Source organism: Chiroxiphia lanceolata, chromosome Z (assembly GCF_009829145.1).
Source record: "Chiroxiphia lanceolata isolate bChiLan1 chromosome Z, bChiLan1.pri, whole genome shotgun sequence".
NCBI classification, from domain to species: Eukaryota; Metazoa; Chordata; class Aves; order Passeriformes; family Pipridae; genus Chiroxiphia; species Chiroxiphia lanceolata.
In genome coordinates this window covers 62,356,782-62,380,187 of record NC_045671.1, presented here as the reverse complement: position 1 = coordinate 62,380,187, position 23,406 = coordinate 62,356,782, and the positions used below count along the sequence as shown (strand labels likewise).

The following is a 23,406-nucleotide window of genomic DNA, read 5'->3' as shown; positions in this document are numbered from 1 at the left end:
ATTATGCATGGAAGCTCACTTGGGATGTCTTAGGTGTATTTTTTTTTTTCCCCCCTCTCATTACTTCCACTCTGGTTTCTGAAGTGCACAGATAGGAGACTGTGTTTTGCACCTCTCTGGTGCAGAAAAATCTTACCAGGGTTGGGGTCTTTGACAAAGGTCTGTCCTGCACTGCACTCATCCTCACAGCAGCTTTCAGGGACTCACAGCTGGTTGGATGTCTGTTTATGATGTTCAGGTTGAGGGTAAGACAGATAGGCTACTGGGGAGTGAACTGGGCAAGATAGTGGAGAAGCCCTGTCAGCATCATGACAAAGGCTTTTTTTGAAGACATAAGAGGTGGAATATTTAAGTCACTAAATGAGATGAGGGAATATAGTTGTCTTCCTTGTCTCCCACAAAGCCACAGGTGGTTGAGCTTGTACCCATGTTTGGCTAGTGTTTGTGAAGCTCAGCTTGTCATGTAAGCTCCTCTAGAAGTAAACGAACCTTGAAGAGCTTTGCAAGAAACCCTTTCTGTATTCTGTAGGGACACTTGGGGACAAGTAGCCAATCTGGGGTCAATATGCTCTCTGTGTGGCAAAGCCAATTAGCTTATTTTTGCAATACCTCCACATTACAGTGGTGATCTCCCTTGAGAGAAGCTTGGAACACAGAGATGAAGGGCAGAGAAAAAAAATCCTTATTAACTGAAGTATCATAGCAATATAGGGGGAGGATGTGATGATGTAGAACTGTGCCCTAATTCAAACAGTCTTCATTTCCACCTCAACTAGAAAATATTCATAAGATATAGGTAGTACTTGAGAGGGACAGAGCTCATCTGAAATCTTTGTAAAAGGAGCAACAACAAAATAGTGTCTGAAGTACTGGGTAAGTTGCGAACAGGTGAGTTTACTGTCTTTTTGTTATTTTTTTTTTTTTTCAGTTCTTCTAGCTTTCAATATCATAAATTTCCTTTTGCTTGTAGAATTCTGCAGTGAAAGAAACTTCATGTGCAGGTGTGTGTGCAAGTGCACGCACACTTGCAGGTGCATGCACGCTTCCTTTCTGCAGCAGTAGAAAATAGAGAAGTTGAAACCACGGAGCTCGCAATCTGGGGCCTTCTTGGGCCAGCTCAGTGTGCTCCTGACAGTTACTGCTCTTCATTAATGCTCTTGTGTTTGAATAGGGAGTTTCATGGCTTCTGTCCTCAAAAGATGTAGGGCTGATTTCAGACCTGATAGTTAGAGACCCTGTCATCTTCCAAAAGGAAGGTGTTTTCAGAGTTAGCTGGACTTCCTGAACTCACACATTCCTTTTTTAACTCACGGAAGCTTTTTTGAACTTGCTTTTGTAGTAGTCAGCAGTGAATAAGCTCTGTGGAAGGTCAACAACTTCCCTGGTTTTATAGCCAGTCTGTGGAGGTTGTAGTTTCTAACAGGATCTGTGTCACTTGTGAATTAAACAATAAAATTGCCTCTTTTCCCAGCGTTGCTGCTGCCTGGGTCTCTTTGCTATACTGAGTGCCTAGATATGCTGAGCTGCCCTTTCCACGTATAAATTGTAGGATACAGAGAAATTCTCAGTTCATTTTCTAATAGTTGGTATCTTTGTCAGCTCTAAGACTCTGAAGTAATAAAGCCTGCTATAAAAGCATCCTAAAAATTACTGGAGATGCTAACTGTTGCCACACGATCCTTAAGTAACTTCATGCTTTATCATGTTGTAACAGAGTTAAAGAGACCCCCTTACAGAGAGATTAATTTCCTCCTGTGTTTTCAGCTATGTGAAGGACAAAATGAGCCTAGTGAAATGAAGTAGCCTGCTGGGACCAAACCACCATATCTTATCATACAGATTTTTCTTAAAGTCCGTTGAGTAAATTACTTTGGAAGATGCAATTTTGAAGAGGAGGAGCTCTTGGATGTTGGTGGTAGAGTTCTATGCTTTCATTGTGCAGATCAAAATGTGTCTGTACATAAGGTTTTTTAACTTCTACTTTTATCTTTAAAGGAAACACTGCTTTTCTCTTTATTTTAAAGCTTTTGTTTCTTTTGTGTTCTGCAGTTTGAAAAATAGTTTATGCTTTTCATTAGGAAGTAGAGAAATTTTTTTGCAAATTGGATTTTTTTCCTCATCTGTTACAACTTTACTTTCATAAAGGCCATGTTTAGCAGTTGTGGGTTGAGAAAGTATTTACATATTGGTTCAATTATTCCTATACTTACTTGCTTATCCTTATTTTAAAGATATTAATTTATACCCTTCTTTGGGGATTTTGAAGTTGGCAGTTTCCTGAAGTCTTTCAGCTCTAGCCCTTCTGGTATGTTGGTAAGCTTAAGCGTATTTACCTAAGCTGAAAGCAGTGCTACTGATTTTCCATTTGCTGCTGCACTAAATGTAAAGATGTAAGACATTTATCTCTAGTCTTAGTTTGCCAGTGCCATATTAGCCAAATAAATTGTTTTTCATCTCCTCTGTGTTCTGGGTAAGAAAATAGCAGCATGTCAAGGTTAATTCAGTAAAGGAAAAAAAAAAGAGAGGAGCAGGCTGTGTTTGGAGAACTTAGGGTTAAGATATTTTTAAGAGTTTTCCTGAATATGGATTCATTTTTGTGGCTTACAAGTTTGAAAACCTCTGTAAAAGTCAGACCTTAGTATTCAAAGAACGTTCAGGTCTGTTTCTCTCTGCAAGAAATAACTGCACCCAGCCATACAGAGGGTGGGGAGATAGGGGCCCTTCTTTTTTTTTTTTTTTTTTTTTTTTCCCTTCCCTGTTGGGACTGAGGAACTCTCCAAACTCTCAGATTGCAGAGAGGTTTTAAACTGATCGTTTGCCCCTTAGGCACCCTGTGCTAACTAATGCTTCATTTAGGCAGTGTCAATCACTAGTGGTTGTAAACTTTTTGGCAGTTGTTTTCCACCCTAAGTATCTCTCCATACACAGCCCTCACCCAATGGGCTGTCACTCACAACTGAGCTGGCAGGATCCAGAGATCTCCTCTCACCTTCCTGCTCCAGGCAGCCAGTGCCTTCTCCGGTCTGGTCTCTTCCCCAGGAGGGACAGGGAGTAACGGGCTAGTCACCCAAGGGCATCCCACTGTCAAGCTACCCCATGCTGTGGATTCAAATCCTCACTCTGTCCTTTAGGCTGTGATGGAGAGGTGGGGCAGCAGTAAGATGAATCAAACACAAAACATGGGAAAGTTGCTTACAATGGCTGTTCTTCCCAGTCTCCCCACTGATACCCCAGTGGTGTTATCCCATACAACCGGAGGTAAGGAGAAAACCAGACAAGTATAGCAAATAATGGCTGGAAAGGCAAAGGTGAGGTTCTAGCCATTGGATGGCTACTTACTGACTGTAGAACAAGAGTGAGTTTTGCTTATTTAGTCCTGGTGTCAATTTTCCTGGTCTGTATGTATTGTGTTGAGGTTATAACTACCTCTAATGATACTGAGAGATTTAACTCCATGTACTCTTGGAATTTTCTTGTTCTGTGTTTTGGGACAACTGGGTCTTGAGTCAGCTGCATATGGTGAGAGGGGATTTTGATTTTAACCTGCTTTTACTCCATCTTATTTTATATGTCTTGATGGTTTATAACAGACGTTTTCTTTTTCTACACAGTTGTGTTCTAGAGGCTTTAGTTAACATGGGCAGTTTGCAGCTTAGTTTGTTTTAAACTTCTATTGAGATACACCGAATGGATGAGGTAAATCTCAGGGCACCACACATCTGGCTTACACAGGCAATGAAACACACTGAGTGAAACTTCAGGAAATTAAAATATAAACTTTCCTGCCCCTTTTCCTGCAGGGGCAGGAGAGGGGATGGAGCTGCCTGCTTGCATATGTCTTTTTGGTATGTTAACACTTTCAGTACTGAGAGATACATTGCATTTGCCTCCTGTTGGAACCTTTCCAGTCAGCATCATGGCTAAATGTGATGCCTTGGGATTTTTATGTTTGTGACCTGGGAGGTCAAAACCTTCCATTATGATATATGCTGCCATCCAAGAAAGCTGATCATCTGGAAGTCCCCTTTTTGAACTTTTGCCAGAAAACTGCCTCTTCTTGTGCTCTTCTTCCCCTTGGGAATGAAAAGATTACTTTTAAAGGAGATCTCAGGTTTTTGGATTAGAATGCCCTAAAAACAAAGCTTCTCCAAAATGCCTTATGTGAACGGTGTTTTGTTTTTCTGTCTTCAAAATGAGAGAAGCAGCAAGTAAGCCTCGTGCTAACTTCTCTGAGATTGCTCAAGTGCTGTCATGTCTTTAAATTTAACAAGTCTGACTCTGTAGCATTTTACATGCTCTTATGAGTGTTGCATACATGCAGCCCTGGCTTGGCATTTTGTGAGTAAGTCAAATTTTTTTTATCTTGTTTCAGATTTCATATGCAAATGTTAGGGGGCATATTACAAATTCAAGGAGTAATTCACACTCTAAGCCTGTGTGCAAAATAAAGACACAAAGAAAAAAGAAGAAAAAAAAAAAAGTAAAAACATGATACCTACCACATTTTAAATTTCTGAACTAAAAATATGTGTTCTTCCAGGTGTAGCAGGCCTCTTTCCAAAGGAGCAACAGTGGAGCAGGAATCATTATATATGGGCAGCAGGCATCTGAAAGAAAAAATTAGATCAACAAATATATAGGGAAAGAGAATTTATTCAGGACTGCAAAAATCCACTAGATCCTGCATCCAGATATTCCTACAGAAAGCAAAAACCCCATGTATTCACATAATTATTGCAGATGTTGGCAAGCTTTTATAAGGGCCACTAATTCATTCATATGACTTCCTCTCTCCCTCAAGGGTTCTTATATTTGACCTGTTATTACTACAAGGTCTTTAACCAAAGAATTAAAGCCAGATGTCTTGTAGCTAGGTCTCCTTTTGTTAAATATCCCTTGTAAATCATTTTTTTTCTATGCAACAGAGAGATCCTACATGAGAACTTTTAAAAATTCTTAAATAATTAAGGCCGAAAGGCTTCAAACCTAAGATATAATGTATCCTAAAGGAACAGTAAAAGTTTTATACTCACTGTGCTGAGAAATAGTATTTACTCTAGCTTTTTTTTTATCCTGGACCTTCAAATGTTTCTGATCTATGTTGAGGTTGGAAGTAAAATCTTTCTAAAAAGACCTTTTTCTTTATCATAAATTTAAATGTCATGCAGTGCATTTGGGACTCACATGAGTCCAGTTACTAATTCTGTTTCCCAGTTCTGTACATTTTTGATTTCAACATGAGAGTTAGTTTAGCTTTAGCACTTCCTACAGAATGACTGGAACGGTCCAAAACATATGATTTAGTTTGTATGTTTTAGTGGGAAGAAATTGTCATCTTTTAGTATTGTTCATCTGTTCTTTGATTGGGCTTATTACCTAGTTTTTTTACTAAAACTGATCCTTTTTTTGTAAAAATTCAAGTTTAGTGAATTGAGTTTCAGATCCATAAAAGCGGCACAGGCAGGTCTCCTGAGTCTTGTGTAGAAAGTCATGTTTTTGACAGGAGTTTCTTGGTTTGATTTTTTTTTTTTTAAATTCTTATTTTTACATCCTCATTGTATACATGTGCTAAACAAGGAACCAGGTTGTTATTCAGAGGAGTTTCTTTTTCTAAGGTTTGCCTTTTGGGAATCACACCTCAAGTAATTGAGTGTAACTGAGAAAGGAAATTCATTAAGCATTTTCTTGTGAGCCAACAGTTTTATGCAAAACTTCCACATTCTGGTGAGGTATGGGGCTTGTTTGTTGCACCCATAGCTGTTCTTGGCAGAGTACTCTGCAAGAAAAATTAATCTTGTGTTCCCTGACATAGCCATAACAATATTTAATGCAGGAAATAAGGTTAGATGCTTTTAACACTAGTTAAGCCAAATATTGCTTTTCTTATTTCTTGGCTCACTCCTACTTTAAATTGGAATAAGTCAGTTCTGATGTGTTATATTTAAAAGCATTCTGTATTTCAAACCCTGCTTAGAAACAGGGCTGATGCTCATACAAATGCAGTAACAAAATTTTTTTTATTGTTCATACAAGCCTTTCATGCTCTATGGACAAACACAGCCCCTGATAATTCACAGTCTCAGAGCATATTGGCAATCTTAATATTTAGGGTGTTCTTTCCACTTCTTGAGACAGGACAAGAAGGAATGCCCTGATGGAAAACTGAAAGAGTTAAAACCTACTCATGAATGTAATCCACTTTTCCTCTTCTTTGAGAAGCTCTTCTTTTAACATCACTGTTCTCAAACAACAGTTTTATGCACTGATAACATAAACAAGGTGTCCTGTAGCTCAGTTAACTTTTCTTACTTACGAATTGCATGCTTTTCCCTTTAAGTGAATATTTGAGCTGGTCTGCTTGGCCAGAAGCTCATTTTCTATGCAATTTATGGCTACATCAGAAGTCCTGCTGGCTCCCAGAGCAGATGGAAGCATTTCTGGTTGCTTCTAATCTGGTTGCTGTTACGAGACTCCTCAGAGCAATTGTTTGCAAGTTGTGGAATGCCATTTGGTCTGAAAAAATAAATTTGTTCTGAAGCGTGTTCACTTCCTGTCCCCCTCCCTGTTTTTCATGCATGTCTCATCCATGGAGGCAGTCATATGTTTTCAGTTCTGATGTCATTCTCTTTTTGTTTTTTTTTCTCTTTTTTCCCCTCTTCTTTTAGTCCACAGCCATGAGCGAACCACAGTGCTACTACAATGAAACCATTGCCTTCTTTTATAACCGAAGTGGAAAATATCTAGCCACTGAATGGAACACTGTCAGCAAGCTTGTAATGGGACTGGGGATTACCGTCTGCATCTTCATAATGCTGGCCAACCTCTTGGTAATGGTGGCTATTTATGTCAACCGCCGATTCCACTTCCCTATTTATTACTTAATGGCAAACCTAGCCGCTGCGGACTTTTTTGCAGGGCTGGCCTACTTTTACTTAATGTTCAACACAGGACCCAACACTAGAAGATTGACTGTAAGCACCTGGCTTCTCCGTCAGGGTCTCATTGATACTAGTCTGACAGCCTCTGTAGCCAATTTGTTGGCCATTGCTATTGAGCGGCATATTACAGTTTTCCGAATGCAGCTGCACACTCGGATGAGCAACCGGCGAGTGGTCGTCGTAATTGTTGTTATCTGGACTATGGCCATCGTCATGGGTGCCATACCCAGTGTTGGATGGAACTGTATTTGTGATATCACTCACTGCTCCAACATGGCACCGCTCTATAGTGACTCCTACCTGGTCTTCTGGGCTATTTTCAACCTGGTCACTTTTGTGGTCATGGTGGTCCTATATGCTCATATCTTTGGGTATGTTCGCCAAAGGACTATGAGAATGTCCAGACACAGTTCTGGACCCCGCAGAAATCGGGACACCATGATGAGCCTCCTGAAGACTGTGGTCATTGTGCTTGGTAAGTGCTTACTTTCCCACCCTGTTCTCTCCGCTCTGTTTCTTATCAGGTAATTTCAGTAATGCATGTCTGGCTTCTGGGAGGTCGGCAGCATTTAGAAGACTCTAGAAGAGGCGCAGACAATAAGAACGCCCAGAGTTCATTACTGTGTTGGCACTAGCAAGCATATTTGTGGAAGTTGATATAAGAAACTTAGTCACTCAGCCCTGTAGTATGAAACTGATGAAAATCCAGAACCCCAAGATGTAATGTGGTTGGGTTTTGCAGCAATGCATGTTTAAAACCTATTGCAGCAGCCTATCATATGCAGAGTTTGGCCTTTTGCCTTTGAAGATGCCAAATAGCCAAACACTTAAAATAGTACAAGAAGTCTCAATCTTCCACTGAAGTACCTCTTGTCTTCTTTTTTGCTACCCAAAAAGTGGTGTGTGTAGTCATGCAAAACTCTGATATCTGGAGAACAATGAGGGACTACAGGCTATTCATGAAAAGATTATGTGTTAAACAGGACTGCATATACCGTTCCCTTAGGTCTATAATGTTTGACACATCTCAGTATCTGTAACATGGAGCACTGATGTTCTCCAGCACACTGCTGAGGAGGTGCCTAAGCATTAGGGCTTGGAAAACAGGGAAATGTGAGGAAAATACTGTAACACGCTTTGGACCCAGGAGGTTCCTGTCATTTTGTGAATGACTTTATTTGGGTTTTGTCTTGGGCTCTGTTTGCTTATGCAGGAGCACAGCCTGACTACTGAGTACCATTGCCTGGTGATGTTCTTTGCAGTTTGTTCTTTATTGCTGCAGATGACAGTGAGCTGAAGGTGGCCGAGATGGTGCAGGTTGTCTCCTTGTTCCAGCATATGTTCCCACCTATTAGGTCTTCCAGCACAGTACATGGGTCTCCTGAGATTCTAGTACCCGGTTGCATCAAAAGGTTGCCCTAGTGGTCCATAAATGCAACAGTATTCGGTCCAGAAAGCCCCAAAACTTAGCCCCGTTTCTCACTGTGACATCATGATTCCCATAGCTTTACACCATGACTTGTGCTTTCTACCACAAACATGACAGAATACTTGCAGAGGTTTGGTGTAAGTCACTGTATTAACGCACATGTTAGTGTAAGAATTTACGTGTTGCACTTTGATCTAGTGATTAGCTTTGTAACCAGAATATGAATTGTGCATCTAACTAACCTATTCAGCCATTGATAAGATGTATTCCTATGTGTCTTTCTCTTCAGGGAAAGAATATCTATGAGTTTTGCAAGGGAGACTGTAGTGATGGGTAAAATCTCTCTTGACTTCCTGGTGGTTTGGAAGTCTGTCCCTCCCCACCTCCATGATCCTCCTGGCAGAAGGCAAGATGAGGTTAAGAACATAAGGAAAATTCAGGTTTTACAGTCTTCTTTTGGGGAAATAGATCCTTGTTTTCCCTCCTGAAGGAATTACTGTTCATACAGCGGTGGAGTATTTCCTGTGAGGTAACAGACTGGCTCAGACTTGGAAAAAAAAAAATAAAATAAAAAAAAAGGTGTGTGGAAAATAGTGAGCACTTACACCAACGCAATGCAGGAGTAAATAGTCACTGAATAAATATCAGATGTCAGCTAATCCCAAGCATGTATGGGACTAGATGTATGTATGCAGCTGGAAGGGTGCATTGTTGCACTGTCTTTTGTTCTCCTTATGAGCAGAGGTCAGGGGGAAGATGTACAGGCTGCTCACTGTGACTACAACAGTACAGGTGCACAGGGAACATAAAGTGACCCTTTTTTTCCCTTAATGAGTACCATATATTTTTCAGGTATTGTTCTGGAAACAGTGGAACAATTCCTGGGGTTAAGTGACATTAACTAAACTGAATGTCACTCCAGTTTAGTTGTAGATGTAGTTCAGTAATACCTCTGATTCCTCAAAGAGGCAAGATTTTTCAGGACTGCAGGTAGCACGTGTTGAAGCTTTCTTCAAAATTCAAACAGGAACTTATTTCTTGTTACTGCTGCACTTCATTCAGTGCTTTGCACACACTGTACTTTAGCACCTCTTCTAATCTGCATAAAACACTGTTTACAAAGACTGATAACATACTATTCTATTAAATCTGTTTGATGGAAGCAAGGCACTCCTAGGCTGTGACACTCTTCACCCTGCAGCTCCCACCTTGGTATTATATTACAAAGGGATTGCGTTTTAATTTGGTTTGGTTTAGGGTTTTTTCTTCAGCAATATGGTTTCTTTGGCTGGAGGAGGTCAGTCTCAGAGCTATAGTGTAAAGAAGCAGCAATGCTTCCACATCCGAACCACCTGTGAGACACTGTTACAATATAAAGATGACTGAGAAATAACCGTGGGGTTTTAGTGGAGTCGTGTTTGTTTTTTTAATTTAATAAATAAATAATAGACTGAAGCCAAGAATTAGGCTTGGGGGCAACCACAGAGACTTTTGAGGAGTTAAATGTTTGTGCATCAGGGTGTTAAATGTTCATTAATTGCCATTAGTTAAGGAGTGCCATCCCATATTGCTGAATTTACATTTCCAATGGAGGATTGTTTTCTGGTTCTAAAGAAAAAAGCTAAGCATCACTTCAAAGTGCTACATAGGTGACATATCTCAGTGTGGAGTAGGCGGTGTGATCAGCCTGTTGATCAGGTGGGTGTGCTGCTCTGTCACTACTTGCAGTCTCCCTATAAGTCTGGCCTAAAGTTTTCATAAGCAGAAGATTTTTTTTTCAGGTGTCATACTTCCTAAACACTTTCTTCAAAAGGTAGTGCTGCAAGTTTATCTTGGGAAGGGCAGAAAAAGCGTGTGTCTTAGGCTGCATGGAGAAACTTGCTGAACACTCACCTCATGTAATATGGCTTTTTCTGCATCAGTGAACTTCAATAACACAGTGGAAAAGAACCCCTGCCTTTCTTAATGGTGCAGATTAGGGTAATAATACATTGCTGTTTAGGGCAGAGACCAACTTTTTCCAGGAGGTGAAGATGGGAAAGGAAGTGTTTCAGTTTATTCTAAAGATCCTTCTCCTTTCTCTTCTGCCCCATAGCTGAGTGGGGAAGGGAGCTGGTGTGTGTCACCCTACTTTACACAGGAGAAGACAATTCATTTTGGAGGAGAGGGATGGTGCCCAGGCATCCAAGAGAAAACAGAACTGGGAGTCTGGGCAAACGTATGAGCATTGGCAGACGGAGACAAACCATTTCTCATGTTAGAATCTTCGTTGAAATGCTGCTCAGCCATAACTAACCCCCTTGTGAATTGGGCAGCAATGAACTGTTCATTTGACTTTTAAACTTCCATAAACGGGTGTCCTGGAGTTATCCTCCTGGCTGTACTCCCAAGCCACGCTGCTCCTGCACGCAGAAGAGCATCTTTTCCCCTGTCCCCATCCTCACTGTGTTTTGGGAACAGGAGGAGGAGGGAATTAACACAAGAGTTTCTTGTTCATTAGCTGCCTAGCATGGCCTGCCCTCCTCACGCCTTGCTGCCTTGTCCGAAAGGGGAAGAGCTACCCTAAAGGGGGTGCAATCCTCCAGGCGGTGATGCTGTCAGCATGTGCGGGGAGGATGCCAGCTGTCTCTGACAAGAGGGTGATTGTGTGAGAGGGCTGTGGCCGCTTGACGCACTGGCTGGAGCGGTCGGGATCTGGCACACTGTGTCATCCCACAGAGCGGGTGGCATGCTGAATCCTAGGAACAAGTCAAAAGCAGAGAACAGATTTTTTTTCATGCTCTTTTGTGTTTTTTTTCCTTGAGTAAAAGATTTTAAACAGAAGGAAGTGATTTCATAGCTGAGCCCTTTTTTCTTCTAACAAGGCTGCTTTTGAAATCTTTCAAAAGTAACAAAAAACATAAAGCTCTTTCTCTAGACCATGTCTTTCCTTTGCATTGGGACTAAGGAGAGGGACTGATCTGTGTACTCCACATAGCCATAAAATCCGTCTGGTCTGGCTTGCAGCTTAATGACACTTCGCCTTTCACCACCACCAAGTGTTCCCTTTAAATGAGCAATCAGGGAACAGGCAGAAACTGAGCAGATACATCAGCTGAAACTTGGCATTCTCTCTTCCGTTCTCCACATTTTCTCATGTTACATTTAAAGACAAAGCTAAACTGTTTTTCTGGTGAAGGTCATAGTTAGACACTGAATGCATTTGGCTGGGCCAGATGCAGGTTTGGCTTTTTTAAGAAGCAGTGAAAGCAGCAAATGAAGGATTTCAGAGCTCAGGCCTGGAAAAACTAGCTCTGGTCTGGATTTCCTTGGCCTGGAATAAGGCAGGAAAGGCTAGGGTCTTTCAAGTGTTCCTATATACCTGCATGTGTAGAGAATTACCAGCTTAGAATGTTACTGCTGAAAAGCTAGCCTGTATTTCTCCTGCCTAAATACTGATGAAACATCCAACCTTAGTTTGTCACCTCATGTTGTTACAATGTGGATAACTCTGCCATGTTCCTCCATATGCATCTTTGAGCATTCTTCTCTATTTAGAATTTAGGCTGTAAGATTGCCATACTGAGGTTTTGTAACTGAATTTTAAATAACGATAATAGCAACAACCCTTCTTGTGTGTATTTTACTAATCCTGACTATTAGCCTTCTGTGTTATGTGAGTTCCCAAGGGTGTTTGGGCAAAATTAGGCATGCCTGTTGAGCCAAGCACCACAGCTAACCCCCAGGATGTAGGGAGAGCAAACAGTAGATTCGTGATTTCTTTACAAAACACCCTTTATGTTCCTGGGAAGTAAAAAGACACTTAAGACTTCCCGCCTGTAAGATCATCCTCTTTGTTTGTAGGAATGAGGTTTACTCTGTAAGACTGGGAAACTAATGTGGGCACACATGAAAAAATGAAGGTTATTTTTGTATAAACTCTTTTGATTTAAAGGAGTCTTACTGTGTTTGAAGGCAGTTCCTTACTTATTATAACGAAGGAATAAATGCAACAAAAACATCTGGAAGTTCAATATAAACATCTGGATGGGTAGAACTGCTCTGCAACAGCTTTTTTCTTGCCCTGTCTGCTGCAGCTATGAATTGCATGAGACTTATTTTTGTAGCTTTTCTTTCAGATCTAGGTACAAAATGGGATTGGAAAGCAGCAAATAACTACATTAATGCACGTGAATGTTCACATATGCTGTAGCTAGACAGTTAAAGCAAATAAAGTGCATTTTTGATAACTTTAACCTTTCTGAATGATTGACTGATATGCAGCATTTCATTTCAGGATCAAAAAAAAATTGAAGTTCTGTAAAATCACATTTTTAAAAAGACATTTTCAATGTCTGCGCTGTCTCTTTTGACATAAAGTCTGGATCTTTACTTACTTTCCCCCTCATGCAGTAAAAACACTTGATTATCAGTAGAAAATAAAAAGACCGTGAAATAGTGCTACAGCCTGATCAACAGCACATCATGTCTTGACAAAGGCATGTCTGATGTCTTTATTTCTATACCCCTCATACACTGCCCAGTGGTTAACTGGAATGGTTTATCTTTGTTGTCCTCCGAATCACAGGCCTTTGACCTACCTGAGCCTTATGAAATATATTTCACCAGTTACCTGGTATGTGGTCCTGGACTGGAATGGAGATGATCTTGTCTAGACAGAGTTTGGTTATGGTGTCACTCAAAATTTGACAGACCTTCCCTACGCATGGAAAGTTATTCTTGTAGGCCAGAGCAAGCATCAGCCCTGGTAGCACAATGCATCTTAGGGGAGGATCTTTTGGAGAAGCCGAGGTTTAACTGTGAGCCCAGTGACTGGAAGAAGAACAGCTATTCACCTCCTCCTTGAGGAGTCGTGCTTGTGTTGAAAGAGGTGAGCTCTCCAGCAGCATTTTTCCTGAGATGACTTGAAACTAAGGATGTCATCTTAGCTTGGAGATGTCAGGTTGCAGTGGCCCCATGGGAGATAAGAGCAGCATCCACTTGTTTTTTTTTCCTTGACTCTGTTACCTTTTCATTAGAAAGCCCTGCTGGGCAAGTGAGATCAGGCTTGAGTTCATACGAGAGCAGCATTTTTCACAGCTTCTTCTCTGGAAGTGGGGCAGTGTGAAGCCATAAATACTGTGTTACCCTGTGGTCAGCACGGGGGAGCCAATTCAGAGTCACCAACCCTGTCTGACCCCTGCATCATAGTAACGTCACTTTGTGTATTGATTTAGTCCTGATGGAAAAACAAGGCAATAAACTCTGGAACTGGTGCAGGCAATACAAGTCTGAGCATCAATGATTTTCTGTTCTAGCACACAGGGTGCAGTTATGTGCAGTCCCAGTGTTTTTAGATAAGTATATTTTAAAAGTGCATAAACTGTAAATTTAACCCCACAGTCGAGTAAACTGAGAAATGTTGCTGATGACTGTAGTCTAAATGGAGAGCTCATAGAGTTTACAAAATAAATTCTTATTACTATTGTATGGAGAGGGAAGGTTTGTCGTAATGCTTTTAGAGCTGCAGTGTGACAGCAATACTTTCAAGCTGTATCATCTAACATTTTCATGAAAAAGTGAAATCGTAATTAAAATTATTTTTTTAATAGCACACATTATCTATTCTACAGGATTTTTGATGGCTTGGATTTCTTTCTCTTCTTTCAGTGGAAGACCTTAGGAGTAGTTCTGGTTGCTTCTCAGAAGCTTCCTTGGAGGAAAATAACACATACAGTTTTTTTTTTTTGTGGGGGGGGTTGGTTTCCAGGGTTTGCTGTTTCTACTTTTGATGTATTAGGTATTATGGTTTTGGCTTTGTTGTTGGAGGTTTTTTTCCCCTGTGCATCCTAATGACATTTTGGTATTGACTTAAAAAATCGGTGTACTTTCAGCTTGCAAGTAGATGAACTAGAATGGAAGTCTTTATATTATTGCATGTATTTGTTAGAAAGTTACATTGTGAAATCATTCAGATTTAATAACAAAAAATAGGTTTTTTAGTCAGTGATTCATAACAAGTGGACTAACATTTTTATGTTTATAAATGTAGATGTCTGTATTCTTTTTTTCTTACTAAATACAGCTTGATTGCTATATTAGATGGGTCTAGCGCTGTTTGGTAAAAGGAAGGCAAATTTCCACAAAGAACTGTTAAATATCAATTAGGTTTTCTGCTTTCAGTTAAAATAAAGGAGGCATGAAAACTTGCCAAGGATCTAAGTGGTAATCTCTACATAATTATGCAGTGATAGTAATGTGTCTTAAATTTAGGACCCCTTGGACTTCCATCAGATGTTTCTTGGTTGCTTGATGTTTTTCATGCTGCTAGTAAAAGGGGTACTATGTGTGCTCTCTGACACTTAATCTGTCTCTCTAAATCTCACTGATTTTCATTTATAGTCCTGCAAATGAATTCTGGTGGGTCATTTTGAATTTTGTCTAGTATCCCCAAACAAAATCTCTTCTCATTACTGCTTGGCTATTGAGGATACTGAAAAGAAAAAGAATAAGGAAGCACTGACGCTGTGGTCAGTTTGTTTCATAAGTAGCTTTTTTTTTCAAAACAAGCCTGTGCAAGCTCCACTGGATAAAGCAGAAGTTATTGATGCCTTGCATTGGGGTAGCTCTTTCTCTGAATGCAGAGCATGGTTGAGTGTGGAGAGAGTCTCGTTCTAAATGTTTTGTTTAATTTCTTCACTGACTCTCTCAATTAAATTTATTGCATCCGCAGCTAAAGCTGATACAACCCTGGTTAACTGTCTTTTCTCTAAAGTATTACAGGTATCCCAATGGAATTCATTGCTTCACCCTGGGGAAACCATGTGGAAGTTTCCCCCTTCGGTTAGGAATAAGAATTATTTGTTTTCATTTAGGATCCTTTGAAACCGTGCTCGGAGGAACTTCCATCATTTCCCAAGGCAGGAATGTGGTTTCATTTTATTTTATTTTTGAGGGGGGGAAAATCCCTCTAGTAAATACACTTCTTTAAGTATGATGAAAATGAGGCCTTGTTTAATAAAAGTCTTTCCCCTGACTTCAGTGTAATTTATTACCTTTTCAGGGAAGAAATAAATTTAAAGGGCAAATGAAAGCTCTCTTCATTTTTCCGAGAATGGTCAGAAAGGGTAAACCTTAAGTAGTTCTTGCACTTGTGTTCACCTTTTGATTAAAAAAAATATTATAAACAAATAATAAATTCTAATTGCTCACATAAGTTTTGTCTTGTTTCCAAGAAGCTTCTAAAAATTAATTACAATGGTAAAAGTAGGTATTTTCTCAACAGGCCTAGGGAGTTGATTTTTTTTTCCTTTAATAATAATAGGATTTGGAAATCATACCTTCACCCTAAACAATAGAATTCAACATTTTGTGTTGAATCCAGGTAGAATAACAAACTGCTGATGAAGGAATGATATTCACCTACTGAAAATACACACCAAATCAAATTAATTAGTAACATATCTTGCTCTGCCATCACACTCCACTTAGCAGTGCTACATCTACGAGGGAGTACTCATCAAACTGGGCTTCTCCTAAGCAGTGGAGGTAGGGATGGTTATGGAACATTTCCTCTGAAGCAGAGGTCTTGGTAAACTTGGAGAAAAGCTGATGACTCAGGGCAGAAATTGTTATTAAACAGCAATTTTGAAAATCAGCATTTACAGGAAGACTTACATGTAAAATGCCAGCACATGACCAAGTCTTACTGATCTCAGAGGTTTTGAGCTGAATTTTTTTGCAAGAGAAGATGGGTATCCACCTTTAGAAGAGGCAACAATGATGCGTTTACAAAGTGGCTGCTCACAAGATAACATTTTTGTCCCTCCAGAAAGCACATAGTTACACGGGGAGTTGGTTCTAAATGTTTTGGTTATTTTCTTCATTGACTTTCATGGTTACTTTTCTTGCACCTTCTAAAACTGAGACATCCTTGGTAATTGCTAGAGCAAAGCATTTGCAGTGTGGAAGGTATGGGGTATAAGATCCATGTCCAGCCACTTCTGTTTTCACTTTTGTGATATCATTTGTTTTTCCTGTGTTTCAGCCAAAACTGTTCGAATGCGAAGCCAAACTTATAGCTAGACCTCAGCTTGAGAAATTACGTGAACAAAAATGCCAGCTGTTAGCTAGTTGCATTGTAAAACTGCATTCAGTGAGGCACTGAACTGTTGTTTGTTTCCACCAGTGGAAAACACTGACAACAAGAGACTGTTTTGTGGAAGAGGAGCAATGGTGCTCCTTCTGCGTTGCATCATTGCACATGAGCAGTGCGAACAAGCATTCTGGGTTGTTTGTTTTTTTCTAGGATAATCCATGAAAATAGAAGAATAACAATTTTAAATATCAAATTATTTTTGCCTTTATAGTTTCAATAAAACTGTGGCTTTTAACATCAAAATACAAAGTTACTACAGATGGAAAAGCTTGCTGAGACATCTGAGGTGCAGCAGCCAGTCAGTGAGGTGGGAAATGGTTGGCAATGAATGATAGCTTTCAGATAACAGCCTTTGTGCCTCCCTCCTTCTAGTCTCAGCATGAAAAGAATGTTCAGTGAAAAGGCCTATTTGTGCATTTTTTTAATAAATGTATTTTGAATCTGAATGTAAAAGGGAAATATGATTCTGAGCTCTTCTAGTGCTGGCAGAACAGCTTCCTATTTTCCTGTTTCATATTGGTGGGGATGCTGTCACTGAGCTCACAGGTGGACTGCTTTTTCTTCCCTTTTTTTTTTTCTGTTAGACAAAGATATTTTCTTTTTTTTTTTCTTAATTTTTTTTTCAGTCCTTCCACAAGTTTGTTTCTCTCACGCGCTTACACTTTGATGCCCTTCTTTAAAGCTGGAAGCATCAACAACAGCAGAAAATCCCGATGCCTTCTGTAGTTCTCATTTGGGAAAACTTTGTGTCACCTTTCAACTTTGCTCAACCTAAAAAAAAAAGTCTCTGAAGTTGATTTTCCTGTATCCATATGGAGAAATGCTGATATTATGTCCAAGTGTGCTTCTAGTGTAATGTGGCAGGTCCATAGGTGGACACGTATCCTTTCCCATCAGTACCTAGAGAACAGCTAAAGGGCTCAGAGCTTGTATGAAAGACCATGACACTTGAGAAGCTATGACATAGCTTGTAAATCAGAGGCATTTGATTTCCATGCTCTAGCGTTATCCATCACTTTGTGCTGTTTAATGATGTACTGGAGAAGGAAGGACTACTGTAAGTGAAAATGCTTGGTTTCCAGACCCACTAGTGAACAGGAGGTGTTCGAACACCCAGGGATGAGTGCTTTGAAGTTTGTGGATAGGGTGACCTTAAGTTCTGCAGCTGGGAAAGTGAGAACTTGGTCTATAAAACCGTCCCAGACATACCCGCCGTGGGGGTGGCCATCTGCTGCTGTGGGCTGATGTTAGAAGAGCAGCCTCTGTGTGTTGCAGAGGCTGAAACAGTAATTCCTTGATGTTAGCATTAAAAGCCTAGAGGTTACTTTAAAAAAAAAAAGGTTCAGACAAGTTTTAGGGGAGAGACAGAGTGCAAGTCTGTTACATATCTTTGTGTTGGAGTAAGAGCTATCTGCTTGGGTCATTCTGTTTTAATAAAGTACTTGGTATCTGATTGCAAGTTTGTTAATATAACCATAGATAAGCAAGAACAGTTAAGATTTTTGAAATATCTTCCTTCATGAAAGAAGTCATCGTCTCCTAAAGAAGACGGGAGAATTTAGCTCTTACACTGAGGAAAAGCTGCCAAGCTCCCCTGGACTCAGTACCTTCCTTGTTCTTCTAAAAGCAGTTTTGAGGGAGCTATTTCCCATCTTCTGGTATTGATGTAACCTCAGAAAGAACTTGTTCTGACATATGGCATTGATAATTCTCATATTCCCTTGTTTGAAGTTGTTTTAAGGTGCCCACTTTTTACTTTTCTAGAGAAGTACAAGGAGTAACTTAGAGAAGAGTTTTCTAAGCAAAATCTGAGTGTATAGAGAGTTAAAAAAACCTGTAAAACTACTGCATATTTGTAGAATGGCTGCCAGTTTCTTCTTTTAAGCAGACTAAAATTGAGAACTGTACTTTAGAAAAGTAAAGCTCAAGGAAAATTTTTAAAATACATTAAATGGTTTTTAAATCAAGGATTTCCTTGATGATGTGCTGGATTTTTTACAAAGTTGGTTACCTTCAGTGAGTATCAAAATAAACATATTTAATGACATCTTTTCTATTATAACTGTGTCCTGCTTATATAAGAGAAAAGGATGCACCTGAAACTGTGCTCACTTTTCTCAACTTAGAACAGTTGTGCTAACACCTCAAAACAGACCAGGCCACCACACCAGGGACCTGATGTTGCCTGCCATTCTCCCATGAGACATGCTGCTCCTCCCATTCTGCCTTCTTTGGTGCTGGTGCTATAGCATGTGCATTGCTGTTAGCTTCCATGAACTGGGAGGAAAAAATTCTGCATAACAAAAAAAAACAATCTATAATGTTACACCTTGAGCATATGAGGAGCTGGCTTTTTTTTATTCTCTTCAGCTGGCAGGTAGAGCGAGTGACCAGTTTAGTGAATAACAGTATTAAAAAGACCGAGTATCTGTTGGTGCTACAAGGTCTACTTTTGATAGGGGCAGGTTACATTTAAACATTTACTAGCACGGACATGAGCTTGGGTATGAACTTTAAGCTATGAGGTTTTTACTTTCAGGTTACAACCATTTAATTGGGAAATAATGTCTTTCATAAGAAACTGTCGACTTTATGTGATATGTAAGATGGCCACTTGCACTCAGTTAGTTGGCAAAGGGGCTACAAAGAGTAACTTAACTCCAAGTTGCAAAGAGCTTCATGGTTGGGCAACCTGGTTCCAGCCAGGACAGGGTTAATTTTTGCAGTAGCCAGGAGGGAGCATGGCTACAACCTAGAGGGTATTTAGTGCCACCTCATGTCAGCACTGAATTGGGGAGTACTGTTCCTAAACCATGACAATGGGGAAAGGCACCAGCCAAAGGAGTAAAGTCCTCTTTACTTTTAGTAAACATCTTCTCTGCAAATAGAAAAGCATAACAACTCCCATCTGCTTGTACCATGCTGTAGGAAACAGAGTGGGTATTTCTGACTCCTGCCCGTACAGATCAAAACAGAGTTTTGTGATAGCAAATTTGTTTTTCTTGAGCTGGCAGACATGCAAAGCTTGTCTGCCTAGTGTTTGATGTTCAAAGTTATGTCAGCAGGGCATACCAAGTTCTGGTTCAGCCTCTGAAGGCAAATAGAAAAATGGAGAAATGGCGTTCCATGCTGGCCACTTTGTCTTCCAGGAGATCCCTTGTCTTTACCATGGAAAAAAAAAAGAAAAAAAGAGTAAAGAATATGAAAACCCTACCCTATAAAAAGTAGCATATTTTATTTCCAATGGATGATTTCCAAAGTAACATGAAAGCAGAGAGGTACTTGGCTCTTTAATTTCTGAGTCCAAAACCTTTGCTTTGTCTGGGTTTCCTTCTGATGTCATCCATTCCCTCCCCAATGCCTCATTTACTTCTGCTGTACAGAAGCAACTGCTATGTATTTCTTGGAGTTCTCATTTCAACCAGCTTTCGAGCTCTCCAAACATCTATTAGTAGTTTGTCCTTCCTGCTCCCTGGAGGAGAGGTAGAGTGCACCTGAGGAGACCCAAACTATTCTTCTACCTAAAGGCAGGAAGTGAATGCAACGTCTTGTGATCCTGCGACATCCTCAGGTGTTTCAGTGTCATCCTTCATGTGAGACTAAGAAATTTCTATGTTTTCCGTCCATGAAGGAGTTGGAGAGGTCATGATCTGCAATTTAGATAGTTCAGAGTTAAGCCTCCGATTTTTCTATCTGCTGCTTCACTTCAAGCATATGGTTTGTCAGCTGGCTTTGGAGGGGATTTGTATAATTTCAGTTTAGCAAAAGTCTTGCTTGGTCAACTGCTCTTCTGTTTTAGCCTCTCAAGCACATACCATATTAAAGGCACAACCTCCATTTAGTAATTGCACTAGCTACAAATGAGACTTTAAAGTTACCTCAGTTGCAGGTGTCAGCATTGAAAACAAAAGAGGTTTGCATTGACATGGATTCACCTTTCAGGGCCAAGGAAGATACTTTTTGAAGAAGGTCTTCAACCTGACTTGACAGAAATCACTTGAATGGTGGGTTGTGCTGCCAGAAGCCACAGAGATGCCACTGAGTTACTGAAAGGATTTGCCATCTCAGTGTGCAGGATGGAGACGGTAGGGTGGTGCACAAGCTTGAAAGGCAAAAAAAAAAGTCTTTAAGGTTGACAGTGACAGGAACAAAAAACTTATATTTCCCCTCCCTACCCCCCCCCCGTGTGTCAGTTCATTCGAAGTGACGTTTAGGAAACCAAAGAATCATTTACCAAGAAAATGGGCTCACTAAAGTTCTTGTTTTGAGGCTGATGACTCAATAATTACTATTTGAGAAAAAGAGACAACTGCGTGTGAGGTGAGAGTAGAAGAGATGCAGTACCATCCATGGTCACTGAAGCTGTGTGTGTACGTGGTGAAAATGGAAGAAATGGACATTTCTGTTCGTTTCTGGAATTTGTGTGAGTGCTCCATGAAGACAGAAAAATTTATTTCCACAACACATCTTTTGGAAGTATCTTTTGTGGTGTATAGCACTGGAATGTATTCATTGTTCCTCGAAGAGATCACAGTTGGATTTTTATTACTATTTCAATAAACATGCTTGTTATGTAGCGAAATAGAATCAAGTAGGCTTTTTGCTTGCTCTGCATTTGTTCTGGTGGAAGAATATAGGGTGGTCTGCAGGATTTAGCTCCGAAGTCATGAAGATCTAGGGCTTTCTTCCTTTTCCTTTCTCAGGTACACTAAGGGATTAATGATATCTGTGTTGAAAAATCTGTCTGCCCCCGGTGAAGAGAGAAGGTAGAAATCCCCAAGATAGCTGGCAATCCCACAGTTATCTCTGCTCCCTCCTTCATAGACTTCTGTAGGGCCTCCTGCCTGCACCAATTTCATCACCAGGGAGGGTGCTCAGCTCTGTGCCTCAGGGATAGGAGGTACAGGATGAAAAGGGCTACCTGGATAACATCCCTCTCCTTCTTGGCCCCTGACATTGTTCTACATGTCCTCATGCATTTTTGCATTTTGAAACCTCTTTCCTAGAGAGCCCTTACCCTGGATAGAAGTAATGTTGTGACATGGCTGTAGGATACCGAGGGATAATTCTTTGCTGCTTGCTTCCTGCCTGATGCTCAGCCTTGATACACTTGGCCTTCCAATTGCATTTTGGATTTACTCTCCTTCAACAAGGAGAGAGAGTAATATCAGAGTACATGGTAGCTTGACTTCCTTCCTATTGTCGTCACACATATACACACAAAAGTAAAGGGAATGCATAGTAGTTGTAGGCTATATGGCTTCTACAGAACATGGAGATTGAAAATGGTCCTTCACTGAGGGTAATCTGCGTTTGATCCTTGGCTATTTAGCCAGTGTTTTGCACAAAATGAGTTGTTTGGGTTTCTGTCTTGCCAGCAGAAAAGATTGGCTTAGTTCTCTCTAGAGGGAGGAAAGGTCAATTTAAGTAAACAAGCAAAGCGAAGTACTTAACTTGCAATAAGTAATGTAGCATTCTTTTGATGAACATTTCAGCTTTCAGCCTATTCATCCATCAAATACCTAACTGCTGCATTCACCTTGTGGTGCTCTGTGGTAGTGTTAAAGAGCTGAAGGCTTTCAGGTACTCAACATTGGCCTTGCTTACCCCACCAAGTAGTGTGAGAGGTGCAGATGAAGCTGTATACACTCCAGAAATAGGAGCTTTTAAACACATTCCAGAGAACACAGTACTGATTGATGCTGTTTCCTGTGAGATTTTCTTTTTATTTAAATCTTTTTGGTTCTTCTCTCTCCTCCCTCTCCCCCCGCCCCGTTCCTGTCTCTCCACTCTCTTTCTTTATTTATAACTTTATCTCCATGGCCTTGCCCCGGTACAGCTGGCAGGCAAGATCAGCACCTCTGAAAGCCAGCCCAACCACCACGATAAGACGTGAGAGCCTGAGCTGTGGGAGGATTGTGGGGCCATCCAGTCGAGACCGCCCTGTCCTGCAGCACTGGGGGCCCCATCTCGCGTGCCTCTGAGCTGGATCGGGCTGCCAGATTCTCCTGGCAGAGCAAAGCAGTTCCAGGCCTGTTTCCAGAAAATAAAGTGTAGACACCTTCCTGCAAATCATTGTCATAGGCATAAGTACCCAGTTTATTGAGATTTACTCCTGTAAGAAGAGAAATCTTTTTTTCCTGAGCTTTTGGAACCAGGTTGTGAAATGACACAAGTATCTGTTCCATTTTTACCTACCCATAGAAATACCATGGGGTTTTTCCAGCGTGCGTTAAAAATAGATGTATTTAAACCATAAGAGTAGATCTAATCAAACTGTTACTGGAAATATGCTTTGAGGATTTGACCTCTTACATTTCTTTTATGGAGACTGATGTTGATTTTAAAAGCCAACATGGTTTAATTAACAGGGTGCTTTTAATTCACTCTGCTTTTGCTGAATTGTTTAGGGTTTTTTTCTAGCTTTTGAAGTGCTTTAGGCTTTTCTTTCTTCATTTGTTTTGCTGAAATTGCCTGTTTCATGCCCTGCAGCCCTTCTGCAAGTTGATTACATTTAGAAGAAATTCTGAATTCCTTAAAAACTGAAATGCTAGGAATTGAAAAAAAATCAGTAGGAGTCACCCATTAATTTTAGATATGGAACTTTAATTTTTTTCCCTTGAAAAGTTTAGAAAATAGTACAGTTATTCACCATTAATGCCTCTCATTGATGTATCTCTCTGACTGAAGGAGAGAGGTGCCTGAACAGGAGGAGCAGTGGGTACCTTGCCTCCTGGGTAGGCAGGCATTTGCTTCCCAGCTTCCCTGCCTGTGATGATCCAAGAGAGAGGGGAGCCAAGATGCAAAAGAGCCTGCTGCCCTTGGCCACTGCCCAGCATAGGTTGATTTACTGTTACTGCTGAGATTTCGGGGGGCTAAGGGTTGGGTTTCTTGCTTAGGGT

General features: G+C 40.4%; 1 protein-coding gene across 5 annotated transcripts in view; it reads left to right on the top strand.

Moving 5' to 3' along the window:
* Positions 1–23,406, top strand: part of LPAR1 (lysophosphatidic acid receptor 1) — a 70,965-nt gene that overhangs the window by 27,081 nt on the left and 20,478 nt on the right. For all 5 annotated transcript variants that reach the window (XM_032675424.1, XM_032675428.1, XM_032675426.1 and 2 more), the window contains one exon: positions 6,666–7,413. In XM_032675424.1, coding sequence (XP_032531315.1) covers positions 6,666–7,413 — 748 coding nt within the window. The remainder of the gene's footprint in view (positions 1–6,665; positions 7,414–23,406) is intronic.